General features: G+C 40.8%; 1 protein-coding gene across 3 annotated transcripts in view; it reads left to right on the forward strand.

The window, feature by feature from the left end:
• LOC132550603 (dystroglycan 1-like) overlaps positions 1 to 15252 on the forward strand; it is a 91168-nt gene extending 75916 nt beyond the window's left edge. For all 3 annotated transcript variants that reach the window (XM_060214692.1, XM_060214691.1, XM_060214693.1), the window contains one exon: positions 7099 to 15252. In XM_060214692.1, the coding sequence (XP_060070675.1) occupies positions 7099 to 9468 (2370 nt within the window). In that variant the 3' untranslated portion in view covers positions 9469 to 15252. The remainder of the gene's footprint in view (positions 1 to 7098) is intronic.
• The last annotated feature ends 327 nt before the right edge of the window (positions 15253 to 15579 follow it).

Raw genomic sequence — 15579 nt, forward strand, 5'->3', positions numbered from 1 at the left:
ACAGAAGTGAGGTAAAAGATATGGTGTCCCTACCCCAACACACCGACATGAAGGTACAGAAGTGAGGTAAAAGATTTCATGTCCCTACCCCAACACACCGACATGAGGGTACAGAAGTGAGGTAAAAGATATGGTGTCCCTACCCCAACACACCGACATGAGGGTACAGAAGTGAGGTAAAAGATATCGTGTCCCTACCCCAACACACCGACATGAAGGTACAGAAGTGAGGTAAAAGATATGGTGTCCCTACCCCAACACACCGACATGAGGGTACAGAAGTGAGGTAAAAGATATCGTGACCCTACCCCAACACACCGACATGAAGGTACAGAAGTGAGGTAAAAGATATCGTGTCCCTACCCCAACACACCGACATGTGGGTACAGAAGTGAGGTAAAAGATATGGTGTCCCTACCCCAACACACCGACATGTGGGTACAGAAGTGAGGTAAAAGATATGGTGTCCCTACCCCAACACACCGACATGTGGGTACAGAAGTGAGGTAAAAGATATGGTGTCCCTACCCCAACACACCGACGTGTGGGTACAGAAGTGAGGTAAAAGATATGGTGTCCCTACCCCAACACACCGACGTGTGGGTACAGAAGTGAGGTAAAAGATATGGTGTCCCTACCCCAACACACCGACATGAAGGTACAGAAGTGAGGTAAAAGATATGGTGTCCCTACCCCAACACACCGACATGAGGGTACAGAAGTGAGGTAAAAGATATGGTGTCCCTACCCCAACACACCGACATGAGGGTACAGAAGTGAGGTAAAAGATATGGTGTCCCTACCCCAACACACCGACATGAGGGTACAGAAGTGAGGTAAAAGATATGGTGTCCCTACCCCAACACACCGACATGAGGGTACAGAAGGGAGGTAAAAGATATCGTGTCCCTACCCCAACACACCGACATGAGGGTACAGAAGTGAGGTAAAAGATATGGTGTCCCTACCCCAACACACCGACATGAGGGTACAGAAGTGAGGTAAAAGATATGGTGTCCCTACCCCAACACACCGACATGAGGGTACAGAAGTGAGGTAAAAGATATGGTGTCCCTACCCCAACACACCGACATGAGGGTACAGAAGTGAGGTAAAAGATATGGTGTCCCTACCCCAACACACCGACGTGTGGGTACAGAAGTGAGGTAAAAGATATGGTGTCCCTACCCCAACACACCGACATGAGGGTACAGAAGTGAGGTAAAAGATATGGTGTCCCTACCCCAACACACCGACATGAGGGTACAGAAGTGAGGTAAAAGATATGGTGTCCCTACCCCAACACACCGACATGAGGGTACAGAAGTGAGGTAAAAGATATGGTGTCCCTACCCCAACACACCGACATGAGGGTACAGAAGTGAGGTAAAAGATATGGTGTCCCTACCCCAACACACCGACATGAGGGTACAGAAGTGAGGTAAAAGATATGGTGTCCCTACCCCAACACACCGACATGAAGGTACAGAAGTGAGGTAAAAGATATGGTGTCCCTACCCCAACACACCGACATGAGGGTACAGAAGTGAGGTAAAAGATATGGTGTCCCTACCCCAACACACCGACATGAGGGTACAGAAGTGAGGTAAAAGATATGGTGTCCCTACCCCAACACACCGACATGAAGGTACAGAAGTGAGGTGAGGTACCCCAACACACCGACATGAGGGTACAGAAGTGAGGTAAAAGATATGGTGTCCCTACCCCAACACACCGACATGAGGGTACAGAAGTGAGGTAAAAGATATGGTGTCCCTACCCCAACACACCGACATGAGGGTACAGAAGTGAGGTAAAAGATATGGTGTCCCTACCCCAACACACCGACATGAGGGTACAGAAGTGAGGTAAAAGATATGGTGTCCCTACCCCAACACACCGACATGAGGGTACAGAAGGGAGGTAAAAGATATGGTGTCCCTACCCCAACACACCGACGTGTGGGTACAGAAGTGAGGTAAAAGATATGGTGTCCCTACCCCAACACACCGACATGAGGGTACAGAAGTGAGGTAAAAGATATGGTGTCCCTACCCCAACACACCGACATGAGGGTACAGAAGTGAGGTAAAAGATACCCCAACACACCGACATGTGGGTACAGAAGTGAGGTAAAAGTGTGTCCCTACCCCAACACACCGACGTGTGGGTACAGAAGGGAGGTAAAAGATATAGTGTCCCTACCCCAACACACCGACATGAGGTTACAGAAGTGAGGTAAAAGATATGGTGTCCCTACCCCAACACACCGACGTGTGGGTACAGAAGGGAGGCAAAAGATATGGTGTCCCTACCCCAACACACCGACGTGTGGGTACAGAAGGGAGGTAAAAGATATGGTGTCCCTACCCCAACACACCGACGTGTGGGTACAGAAGGGAGGTAAAAGATATCGTGACCCTACCCCAACACACCGACGTGTGGGTACAGAAGGGAGGCAAAAGATATGGTGTCCCTACCCCAACACACCGACGTGTGGGTACAGAAGGGAGGTAAAAGATATCGTGTCCCTACCCCAACACACCGACGTGTGGGTACAGAAGTGAGGTAAAAGATATCGTGTCCCTACCCCAACACACCGACGTGTGGGTACAGAAGGGAGGTAAAAGATATCGTGTCCCTACCCCAACACACCGACGTGTGGGTACAGAAGGGAGGTAAAAGATATCGTGTCCCTACCCCAACACACCGACGTGTGGGTACAGAAGTGAGGTAAAAGATATCGTGTCCCTACCCCAACACACCGACGTGTGGGTACAGAAGGGAGGTAACAATCTTTTATCATTGACAGATAAGTTGTTGGAGTTTGTTGTGATTTACTGTTTTTCTCACATTGTATTGATGGCCACATGTTTTCCACTTCAGATGATTACATAATTAAAACAGATTTTCTGACAAACAGAATCAGTCTTACTTAGGGGGTTGAAGTGACAATGACGAATTTATGGTTAGATGTCCTAAAGGGAATGAGGTCAGAGTTTTTGAGTGCCTGGTCTGTGAGGGTGGGTTTTATTAGGACCTAGTCCGTGAGGTAGGGGTGTGGTGTATATTGGGGTTTGTGAGGTAGGGGTGTATGAGGGTTTGAGACAGTGGGGTTTTGTGAGGTAGGGGTGTATGAGGGTTTGAGACAGTGGGGGTTTGTGAGGTAGGGGTGTATGAGGGTTTGAGACAGTGGGGGTTTGTGAGGTAGGGGTGTATGAGGGTTTGAGACAGTGGGGGTTTGTGAGGTAGGGGTGTATGAGGGTTTGAGACAGTGGGGGTTTGTGAGGTAGGGGTGTATGAGGGTTTGAGACAGTGGGGGTTTGTGAGGTAGGGGTGTATGAGGGTTTGAGACAGTGGGGGTTTGTGAGGTAGGGGTGTATGAGGGTTTGAGACAGTGGGGGTTTGTGAGGGAGGGGTGTATGAGGGTTTGAGACAGTGGGGGTTTGTGAGGTAGGGGTGTATGAGGGTTTGAGACAGTGGGGGTTTGTGAGGTAGGGGTGTATGAGGGTTTGAGACAGTGGGGGTTTGTGAGGTAGGGGTGTATGAGGGTTTGAGACAGTGGGGGTTTGTGAGGTAGGGGTGTATGAGGGTTTGAGACAGTGGGGGTTTGTGAGGTAGGGGTGTATGAGGGTTTGAGACAGTGGGGGTTTGTGAGGTAGGGGTGTATGAGGGACAGTGGGGGTTTGTGAGGTAGGGGTTATGAGACAGTGGGGGTGTTGTGAGTGTAGTGGGGGTTTGTGAGGGTTTGAGACAGTGGGGGTTTGTGAGGTAAGGGTGTATGAGGGTTTGAGACAGTGGGGGTTTGTGAGGTAGGGGTGTATGAGGGTTTGAGACAGTGGGGGGTGTTTGAGACAGTGGGGGTAGGTAGGGGTGTATGAGGGTTTGAGACAGTGGGGGTTTGAGACAGTGGGGGTTTGTAGGGGTGTATGAGGGTTTGAGACAGTGGGGGTTTGTGAGGTAGGGGTGTATGAGGGTTTTAGACAGTGGGGGTTTGTGAGGTAGGGGTGTATGAGGGTTTGAGACAGTGGGGGTTTGTGAGGTTGGTGTTTTTGAGGGTTTGAGACAGTGGGGGTTTGTGAGGTAGGGGTGTATGAGGGTTTGAGACAGTGGGGGTTTGTGAGGTAGGGGTGTATGAGGGTTTGAGACAGTGGGGGTTTGTGAGGTAGGGGTGTATGAGGGTTTGAGACAGTGGGGGTTTGTGAGGTAGGGGTGTATGAGGGTTTGAGACAGTGGGGGTTTGTGAGGTAGGGGTGTATGAGGGTTTGAGACAGTGGGGGTTTGTGAGGTAGGGGTGTATGAGGGTTTGAGACAGTGGGGGTTTGTGAGGTAGGGGTGTATGAGGGTTTGAGACAGTGGGGGTTTGTGAGGTAGGGGTGTATGAGGGTTTGAGACAGTGGGGGTTTGTAAGGTAGGGGTGTATGAGGGCAGTGTTTGAGACAGTGGGGGTTTGTGAGGTAGGGGTGTATGAGGGTTTGAGACAGTGGGGGTTTGTGAGGTAGGGGTGTATGAGGGTTTGAGACAGTGGGGGTTTGTGAGGTAGGGGTGTATGAGGGTTTGAGACAGTGGGGGTTTGTGAGGTAGGGGTGTATGAGGGTTTGAGACAGTGGGGGTTTGTGAGGTAGGGGTGTATGAGTGTTTGAGACAGTGGGGGTTTGTGAGGTAGGGGTGTATGAGGGTTTGAGACAGTGGGGGTTTGTGAGGTAGGGGTGTATGAGGGTTTGAGACAGTGGGGGTTTGTGAGGTAGGGGTGTATGAGGGTTTGAGACAGTGGGGGTTTGTGAGGTAGGGGTGTATGAGGGTTTGAGACAGTGGGGGTTTGTGAGGTAGGGGTGTATGAGGGTTTGAGACAGTGGGGGTTTGTGCGGTAGGGGTGTATGAGGGTTTGAGACAGTGGGGGTTTGTGAGGTAGGGGTGTATGAGGGTTTGAGACAGTGGGGGTTTGTGAGGTAGGGGTGTATGAGGGTTTGAGACAGTGGGGGTTTGTGAGGTAGGGGTGTATGAGGGTTTGAGACAGTGGGGGTTTGTGAGGTAGGGGTGTATGAGGGTTTGAGACAGTGGGGGTTTGTGAGGTAGGGGTGTATGAGGGATTGAGACAGTGGGGGTTTGTGAGGTAGGGGTGTATGAGGGTTTGAGACGGGGGGTTTGTGAGGTAGGGGTGTATGAGGGTTTGAGACAGTGGGGGTTTGTGAGGTAGGGGTGTATGAGGGCAGTGTTTGAGACAGTGGGGGTTTGTGAGGTAGGGGTGTATGAGGGTTTGAGACAGTGGGGGTTTGTGAGGTAGGGGTGTATGAGGGTTTGAGACAGTGGGGGTTTGTGAGGTAGGGGTGTATGAGGGCAGTGTTTGAGACAGTGGGGTTTTGTGAGGTAGGGGTGTATGAGGGTTTGAGACAGTGGGGGTTTTTAAGGGATGACCATTCTGTTGGTCTGTGTATTGTATCAGTAACTAAGTCTGACATATTGACAATATCAGCACAACTTTTCCTTAATTCTCTCATTATTGGCGTGTACCAGGTTGGTGTTGCTATCCAGTTTTATATGAATCACCATGTCTTATCTGTAAAATAAACATTATGTCTCATATGGTTGTCCATTTACTTGGTAACTATAGAACTAGATAAATGTTGGGAATTATTAGACCTGACAGCATCTGTCTGAATTCCATAGCTACTGTTTATTTTACAATACACTTTATTGTGAAGACTGACAAGATTCTTCTATTTCTGTGTGAGGTTGGAGACCCTGATAAGGAAAAGAAATCACTTTTCCTTGTCCATAAATTTTTCTCACAAGATAGACAAAACCTTTTTGCTGTTTGTTTTGTCCTTTGTCATTTTTGACCTTGTACAAATTTTTTTTCAGTCATATAAGGATTGAATATCTACAAACATGTTCCAGTCAGGAAATAAACATTGTTTTGTTACTTGTCAAAACTTTATAAAGGAAGACAAAAAGAAATGTCATCTTAGGAAATTGTTCTAAAATTGCTGCAAGAATCATTTCAGAAATTGATGTTTTTGATGAGTTGGTACATGATGGAGATTTGTGTTGTGATTAAGATGCTTGACAGATGTAGTTGGGGTTCAGAAAAGAGATATTTGGGTGTGTGGGTAACATTGGTGGAATATTTACAATTTAAGGGTGTGTTTGTTTACATTTCTTTTCTTTTTTTTATAAATACCCATACTGTCAGTGACTTCACTAACAGACACAGGGAAGCTGTATTCCCTCAGTTTACTAGGATCACATTTCTGCAGAAGTAATATACTATTATTCTGATAGAGATGACTAATACCCAACAGACATCCTGCCAATATTACCTGACTATAGTTTGTTATTCTGCTGATGATAATTTGTTAGGCATTTGTGCTATTGTTGGATAAACCTTTCTAAGACATAAAATCGGTTGTTGTACAATGTTATGGGTTTACTTGGGGTTTTAGCAGAAAATTTGTTTATACAGAAATAGGGAGTCCGCAGTTTATACCTCAAGTTCTGAAGGAACTTGCTGGATTTATTGTGGGTGTTGTTCGGTCTCTTGACACATACATTGTAAAGTGGTTCTGCAGACATCTGTGTGATAATTCATACTCCTACACACCAAATTTTTACAGCAACAGTTTCTCATATTTAAACACATCTTTTCTGACAGAAAGATAGAAACATGACAGAACAAAGGTCTTCAAAAGCCATTTTACCAATTGTTTATATCTCACAAAATAAGATTTTCAGAGAAAGAGTTGTCAAAATAAGTGAACAGCAATAAAATTGTTAATTTTTGAGGGGATGTTAGACTTATAAAAGCTCATCTGATTACTTGAAGAGAAAAACTTCCTTGTTCATTTTACATGTAATTTTTGTTAGAAGTTACCTCCCTTAGGAACACGTTTCCATTTACAATTTGCCCGTTATTTGTGTTAGTTTTAATTCGTTCACCTATTATTTGCTGTCTTAAGGCTGTATGCTACCTTCCATAACATGTCTGTGTTTTTTGATAGTTCTGACTATATTTTAACAGTGTACATTTGCTTTCTTAGCGTTTATAATTTATTTGATAAGACTGTCCACTGACTTCATTACTTGTTTATATATTTCCAGGTGACAGAAGCAGGAAAGGACACACTACCATCATGGTTACACTTCCAGGAATCTTCTCGGCAGTTGAAAGGAGTTCCTTCCCCTTCAGATATCGGTCAGCAATACCTAGAGGTCATCATTGGAGGTCATGACAACTCACAGGCCAAAGATGTATTCTCAATATCTGTCACTGGCGAAAGTCCTGCAGAATTTGTCATGCAACCCCAACCAAGCGATTCTGGGCGACCCAACACAGTCCGATGTCGTCGCGACCTCCGTGAAACAGCTGTTACTGTTGTTTTGGATACTGATCTTGATCAATTGACTGCTCTCGAAAGAATCCATCTGATGGAAGATATGACAAAATTTCTGCCACTCAGTCTGGATATGTTGAAACTTCTTCCTGTGGGAAACAAACCTTTCATTGACAACAATGCACTGGTCGCTGGTCCTGGTGATGTAAAGACTCCTAAAAAGTCTGGCGCTCTGCTATCCTGGCTCGTCGGCTGTGGTGAGGTCAACAAGGATCACATGCCTGTTATCATGGAAGTGGAGCCACGGGCTAAGGATGGTAGTATGTCAAAAGCCCTTGGTCAGTCTATCATTGGCTGGCATGTTACCAACACTGAGCAACAAGCGAAACTTCGACGCCGCAGACAAGCAATTCGCACCACAGCGACTCCTGTTCTGACACAGGCCCCTCCCACTGATCTTCCTTCCCAGAAAGTTCCAGTAAAGGACACAGATACATTGATGCGATCTGTTCCTAACATGGAATCTCCAATGTTTACACCAACAAAAACTGCGGACATTAAACCAACGAAGACAGTAGTTATGCCATCAGCCAGTCCAGATGACCATGGTCATGATCACAGTCACATGATGACCAAATTACCAATGCCAGACACCACAACAAAGAAAACAATGATAGACAGTGTTATAACGCCATCAGCTAAGCCTGATTCTGGGCTGGAGCCAGAACCAAGAGCAACAGAAATTCTTCCTACTAAGGCATACACAATGACTGATGCTCCAACAAAGATTCCCAGACCTGTTGTTACAGATGCACCTCCATATTGTCCTCCAGATGATCAACCAAGAAGCCCATTCAAGAAAAACAGAATGGCTCCAATTTACTTCACTGCTGGACATTTTGCAGAATTTGCCATTCACAACGATTTGTTTTTCGACTGCAAGGATGGCGATACCAGAAGTCTACGATTAGATCTGTTCAAGGAAGACAGTGAAGTTCTGCCCATTAATTCCTGGGTAGGACTGAAACATAAAGAGGATGGAACTTGGGTCGTACAAGGGCTGCCAATGAACATGAACGAGGGAACGGAGACTTATCGACTCACAGCTATGAACACCAGAGGAACGTCGCCAGCTGTAGAGAACTTCATCATTGTTGTCCTTACACAAGATGGTGTATCTTATGAAAAACCAACTCATGAAATTGCACTCACACTTAACAATGACTTCGATACATTTAATTTTACTGATAGACTAATGCTGATGAAGAAGATTGCGAAATTATCAGGTGATGGAAATCAAAATAATATAGAAGTTCTCCGTGTTGAAAGAGGGTCTGTTATATATGCTTGGACAAATTCTTCACTGCCGAGAGATGGATGTCCTGCTTCAGAGATCCAAGCCATGACTGGAAAATTTTTAAGAGAAGATGGAACATTAAGGAAATCTGCAAGGAACAGACTTGCCCCTTACAAACTCTCGGGTGTAGAATTAGCTCCCAAGGGGGCATGTATTAACAATCCTAACTTCCCAACTCTCGGAGTCAAACAACAACCGACTCCTGAGCCAGAACCTGAACCAACTAAGAAACCTGTTGTTCCTGAAGATGAACCACCATATAATGTTGAGACAACTACCCCTGAACCAGATGCAGGTCTAGGCAAAGCTGCTCAGGGTGATGACGACGAAGTCTGGATCACAACGGTCGTACCTGCTGTAGTGATTGTAGCAATTTTACTCATTGCCCTCATCATTGCTTGTGTCCTCTACAGGAAGAAGAGGAAGGGCAAAATGTCTCTTGAGGACAAAAACACATTTGTTAACAAAGGTGCACCGGTGATTTTCCCAGATGAATATGATGAAAAACCAAATGATTCAACAAAACCTCTCATTATGGACGATGAGAAACCTCCCATGCCCCCACCCGAGTACACAAGGGCGTCAAGTGAAAGTTCAAGGTCATCAGTGGACAACAAAAATGACAATGATGTAGCAGAGGAATTAGAAATGAATGAGCCTGATGTGAATTCTCCCCTTTACCAACCACCTCCTCCAGTGCCTGCCTCGGGTGGTAACAAACAACCACGCCCACATGTCACACCCGCCTACAAAAACCCTGCCCCATACGTGCCTCCATAAGACTGGGCAATCTCTCTAAGAGAAATAATCATTGATGTGTTGTTAAAAATAGTTCTACAATTGGTATGAATGAGGTGGTTGGTATGCATTGGTATGGATGTATGTATATGCAAACATTGGCTGACTATACTTACTTAGGGGTTGGGACTGTGGGTCATGTGTGGGGTCATGTACGGGATCAGAGTTCTGTGTCATGTGTCTGCTGCTGATGTTGATTCATGCGCATTACCAGGACTCCCCCAAGTGTTTATGTTATATATATATATGACAAATCGGCCTTATTAAACATCATGTGATCTACCAATCATCCTGCATGCTGACCAAAAATTGCTGACAGTGCATGCTTTTCCTAACCAACAGAAATGTTATGATGTTGTGTACAGTGTCAAAGCATAGCATCAAACTCTTGATTCTGTGTTTCCAGATCTAGCTATGTTACGCCTGCAATCATGTGATCTGCAATTACCTCGCTCAGACCCCGCATCCCCTAAATGACTACAGTGGTATAGCCCATTTCAGTACAAAGACAGTCCATTGCCACAACTGAGGGATGAGAGGTTTTTGACTGACTCGGTAGAACTTGGTCAGTGATGTCAGAAGAGAACTGTGTGACATTGCCATTGATATGATACAATTATGTGTGCATGAATTGCAGTTGATATGAGGAGGACAGGTTCATGGATGGTATTAAATGTGACAATGCTTGACATGCATGGATTACAAATATAATGTTGTTAAAGAACTCGGTCTTGGTACCAAGTTCTTTGTTAATAGTCACTGGTGCTAGTTAGTGAAAGGACAGTTGTCATGGTAACAGTACTGGGTTGCCAAGGAAACTGGGCTAGTCACATGACAAAGAATTCAGCTTATTTTTATTCTTGTTAGCAAATGTTTTACAATTCACTGTCGAGGATGCTTGAAGGAGTGGAAGATTATCACAATGGAAACCTGTGATGGCGTTTACAGTACCATGAATGAGAAGTCTCTTACATAAAAGCAGCATCTCTCATATATCCAGACAGAAGTGAATGGAGAGATTCTTCTGTTCAATGTTTATCGTGATATTGGCTGCAGTGATTGTGGAATGCCTAAGGACAATACATTACTATCATTTCATACATGGTGTAGGCTACCATACAGGCTTCTGTCTGTACAATTTGATGAAATTTTTTTTAAATGTTTAAAAATTGATTCATTACATCTTGATAGATATTTTTCCTCTTCACATGATCGAAGTAGAGGTTTCTTATGTTTTTTCTCTCTCTTTTTCTTTTTTCTTTTTTTTTTTTTTTTTTTGTAGTAATTTTTTTTTTCTTTATAGAAATATTATTTATATAACTAAAAGTCACTGTTTTAATTGTTGATTGATAGTGTGGAATACCGTTTTTAATATCAAGGTCACACTTTCAGCAAAATGAGGAAAAGTCTTGATTTAAGGTGACAAATCCATGTCAGTATTTCCCTGCTAAATGAAAGCATTCAGTTTGAATGTGTCTATTGTCCAGGGGTAACAGGAGTTTCAACTTACCAAGGCTGGCTGCATCAAATAATTATTTCCTTTTTGATTCAAGTGCTAATTAAAATAATTATTTAATTAAGTAATTAATCAAGTTTAATGATACTGTGAGAATATTTGTTGTATTAGTGTTGAGCTAGGAATACTTGTCAACACTTCCTCATTCCCGGAACCATTCTCTTTGTCATTGATCAAGTCTTCTCTAATGCCAACTGTCATACTGAAATCACAGTCAGAGATTTTAATCTAAATATTGATAAAGTACTGAGCTTTAAACTTCAAAATCGTGTAAAAGCTTTTAAAAGTCATTCAAAACATTTTAATATAATTTAACTTGAGAGAAAATTGAGACATTTCATGAATTTGGACCAGACAACAATGTCTGGCTTGGAATAAGGAATTATTGACGGTAGTTTAGTGGTAGTAATTGATAGTCATCATCATTGATGAAACTTTTAATTTTGTATAAACATTGTAGTTATCTGTGAGAATTGTCTCATGATCATATTTAATGTCAGGAGATAAAGGAGAGGAATTCTAGTAGAAACGTCACAGATTTGTAGTAATAGTTTTGTCCTTAATACTCAACCTCCAAATCAGGGATGGTAACATTTGATATTTTTGGAAGGAAACTGTCATTCCTTCTGAAACAGATTGCCAAAGTCTTAGAAATCACCTTTTCTTAAGGTTCATCATATATATAGATATGTATATAATGAATATTTTCACCAAAAGATTTCAAAAAGTAAAATTAAAATGGATTTAGATATTGTATAAAAACAAATAGAATTCAGATTTGAATGATCCATTTCTTGTGTCGAAGACTTTTGGTTTAAATTTCAAAAGCGAACCAAGAAGTGATATTTTTATTGAAGTTGGTATGTTTGTTTCAAGAAATAGAAAAATTGATGATTCACAATAAGGTCTAGCTATCTGGTATAAAGGCACATGTTTGTGTAAATTTTCATCTTCATTTCTAACATAAATATGTTACCAGGATTGATGTATACACTAGCAGACCATCAGCTTTACATCAATGTACTGTTTGAAACTATTGAGAAAACATGGAAATGTTCAACAGTTTAAATGATGATTATTATTATTTTTATTGTATGTAAATCATTCATCGCTTGTAAATCATATCAGCTTTTTACTATCTTTCTGGATTTTATTTTCAAATGTTTGTAGAAATCCATCATCTTTAATGCTAAAACCACTTATGGCCTTACATTGTACTAGTAGTTGGAGTCATTTTTTTCAATAAAGTCTGTTAGGAATATTAGAACTAATTTAAGAATAGGTCTTACTTGCATTAAAACATGTGATTTTCCTGAAAGTTTTCACATTGTTTTTGTTCACATTATGATAAAACTGGACAAAAACATTTTGAATTTCTTTAATTCAAGCCTATAGTCAAATCAACTCCTTTAAGAACTATTTTGTTGATCAGAAAAATCAAATATTGAGAATTATCTCATGGAAATGTAGACACAGAAATTTTTTTTTTTTATTAAAATGTAAATGACCAAACTGAGGACATTAAAAAAGTCAGAATATACAAATAAAAGATGAGCTTGTGAGTGGATCTTTTGAATGTAGACTTCATGTAAATGAGTGGGATAACTGCTTTGATTGTGTGAAATGTTCTACAAAGTCATTCTATATGTTGTCTGAAAATATGTTTGAAAGTTTTTCCTTAGCCACAAAATAAAAGTATGCTGGCAGTTGGCATGTAGGCTCTGAAGAGTTACTCTCATTTTATAAATAAACATTACACTGCCATTGCTAGCTGTGTAATCCATATTTTAGGACGAGAACCAGTAGGAAAAGTTATGGTTACTTTCATTTTATATGTACATTGTACTGCATTATCATCACTAGGTACATTGTGCTACATAACAACTGCATGGAGTCAGTCACTCTTTTCATGTGCGTTGTATACCATAAAATGTCTTTATGGCATATGATAACTGCATGAAGCTACTTTCACTTTACATACCCATTGTATTACCATCTGTGTAAGGAGTTACTTTCATTTTACATGTACAACATATTATGACCAATGCTGTGTTGCTCATATATGGCTGTGTATGCCCTATATATATATATATATATACTACATTATTCCATGTAAAATGCCCTGTTGGGGGCTCTGCCTTTATATAGTGTTTATGTTGTCGCTAGCAAACTAGAATGTTTTGTTTCTTTTTTTGTGTGTGTATTTTGCGCACTTTTGTGTTGATTTTTATTGGTGTCACTGTTCAGATTCTGTTTACTATCATTACTTCCAAAACATTTACACAGAAAACTTGATAGAAATGGACAGTCATGTTTCAAGTTCACGATGAAAAAATAATTTAAAAATTTGAAGTTTTAATTTGTGGTTTACAGACCCTAAACATGTGAATATTTGCTGTCAATGTTTTTCCTGAACTTGAAGGATGACTAGCACATGCCATCATTTAGAGATAACTGACAATAATATCCATTTCCACGCAACGCGACGTAGGATGGGACATGCCAGGAGATAGAGGGGCGAGTTTAATTAGTATTTATTTAAATATTCACTCATATATACCTTTGTATGTTAATTTACATATATATTACACATATTTCATGATGTGCCATGGCAAATCATTACAAATTCTTACTAAATGCATTTCTCTGAAATTCATCCTTCTATTTTTCAGTCTGATACCTTGGGTGTCTCTGTGTGTGTATATAAGACTGATTAATCTCCAAAAATTCAAATTTTGATTTTAGTGTCATGTGAAATGTTAATTGCATTTAGTTTAACAAAATGAAACATAACTGTCTTTTTTTTAAAATTTTCACTGGTATTAGTATAAATCTTAGAAATTTTATTTAATTTTGATCCATTTAAAAGTACAAAGGATATAAAACTATAAGTATGGTATACTAACCAATTATATGAGAATTATATTCATCCATACTTAAAGATAGATATACATATACATTGTATTTACCATTATTTCTACCTGGAGACTTTGACCAATAACACATTCATCTATACAACGATGGTAAAGCCAGTCTGCTATCTTAGGGTAGTGACTTCAACATGTATGCTACTTGACTGGATCTCTTCATTGCTATGACGATTAAGGATGTTTACAATCTTACTGTGACAACCTAAGGATGTTTGCAATCTTACTGTGACAACTTAAGGATGTATGCTACCTTACAGTGACAACTTAAGGATGTATGCTACCTTACTGTGACAACTTAAGGTTGTATGCTACCTTACTGTGACAACTTAAGGATGTATGCTACCTTACAGTGGCAACTTAAGGATGTATGCTACCTTACTGTGACAACCTAAGAATGTATGCTACCTTACTGTGACAACCTAAGGATGTTTGCAATCTTACTGTGACAACTTAAGGATGTATGCTACCTTACTGTGACAACTTAAGGATGTATGCTGCATTACAATGACAACTGAAAGATATATGCTACCTTATAGTGACAACATAGGATATATATTATCATATACTGTATGGTTGGCTTCCTTACTATCAAGTCTTGATTATAATGCATGCTTACTTTAAGCTTTGCTTCCTTACTGTGATGACTTAAAGATGTATGCTATTTAATGTGAAATGATCTCTTTTCAAAAAGAGCTCCACACTAAGATAACCAGTTAAGGGAGAATATATATATTGTTGCATGCATCCATCAGTTGAACAAATATGTTGAATTATTATTCCAGTCAAATCAACATGTGATCGTATTGATGTATGTTTTCCAGTACGGGATCTTCACACGAAAAATTATTATAGTCATGTAAGAAATAAACACAACTGTGGAATTTATTATCTGATTAATGTAATTATAGCTATAGATATTTCTCCAATTCCCTATCAGTAAATACAGACAGAAACTTTAGTCGAGACCAATTGATTGAAATTTTATAGAATTTTCAGTCTAATTTTTGACAATAACAACAAGAATTCAGCAGATATAAGATGTTGTGATTTTTAAATGTTGATCTTATTTTTGTTATAATTACATAACAGTATGTATTTTTCGTTTTTTTAATCTTGAAAATCATATAATTTGCATTTTAGTATTTGATGTTCACAAAAGTACTGTTGACACAAATATCAGATAGGTGTTTCTGTTGGAGTCTGCTTTGTTTCTGTGGGTGGCAGATGTCCCAATTGAGGCCAGATTTATGCTGGTCCGGGTGTCCAGAATTATGGTCAAGTTTTGAGTTGTATGTTCATTGCTATTGAGATGATATTTCAATAAACTGTGGCCACAAACTAAAACAAGTTCTAGTACATATATGTAAAATGTTTGTGGGGAAAAAGTAACTTTTAAGAAAATAGTTTAACAATTTAAGTATGACTGTGGCCACAAACACAGTAAACAATGTAGTACAGACACAAAGAACATTTTATAGTAGACTGTGGCCACAAACAGTAAGCAAAATAGTACAGACAGAAAGAACATTTTATAGTAAACTGTGGCCACATACTACATAAACAAAGTAGTACAGACACAAGAACATTTTATAGCAGACTGTTGCCACAAACACAGTGAACAAAGTAGTACAGACACAAGAACATTTT

The sequence above is a fragment of the Ylistrum balloti genome, unplaced genomic scaffold (assembly GCF_031769215.1).
Source record: "Ylistrum balloti isolate Yb309-2 unplaced genomic scaffold, AGI_CSIRO_Ybal_v1 Utg370134, whole genome shotgun sequence".
Taxonomy (NCBI): Eukaryota; Metazoa; Mollusca; class Bivalvia; order Pectinida; family Pectinidae; genus Ylistrum; species Ylistrum balloti.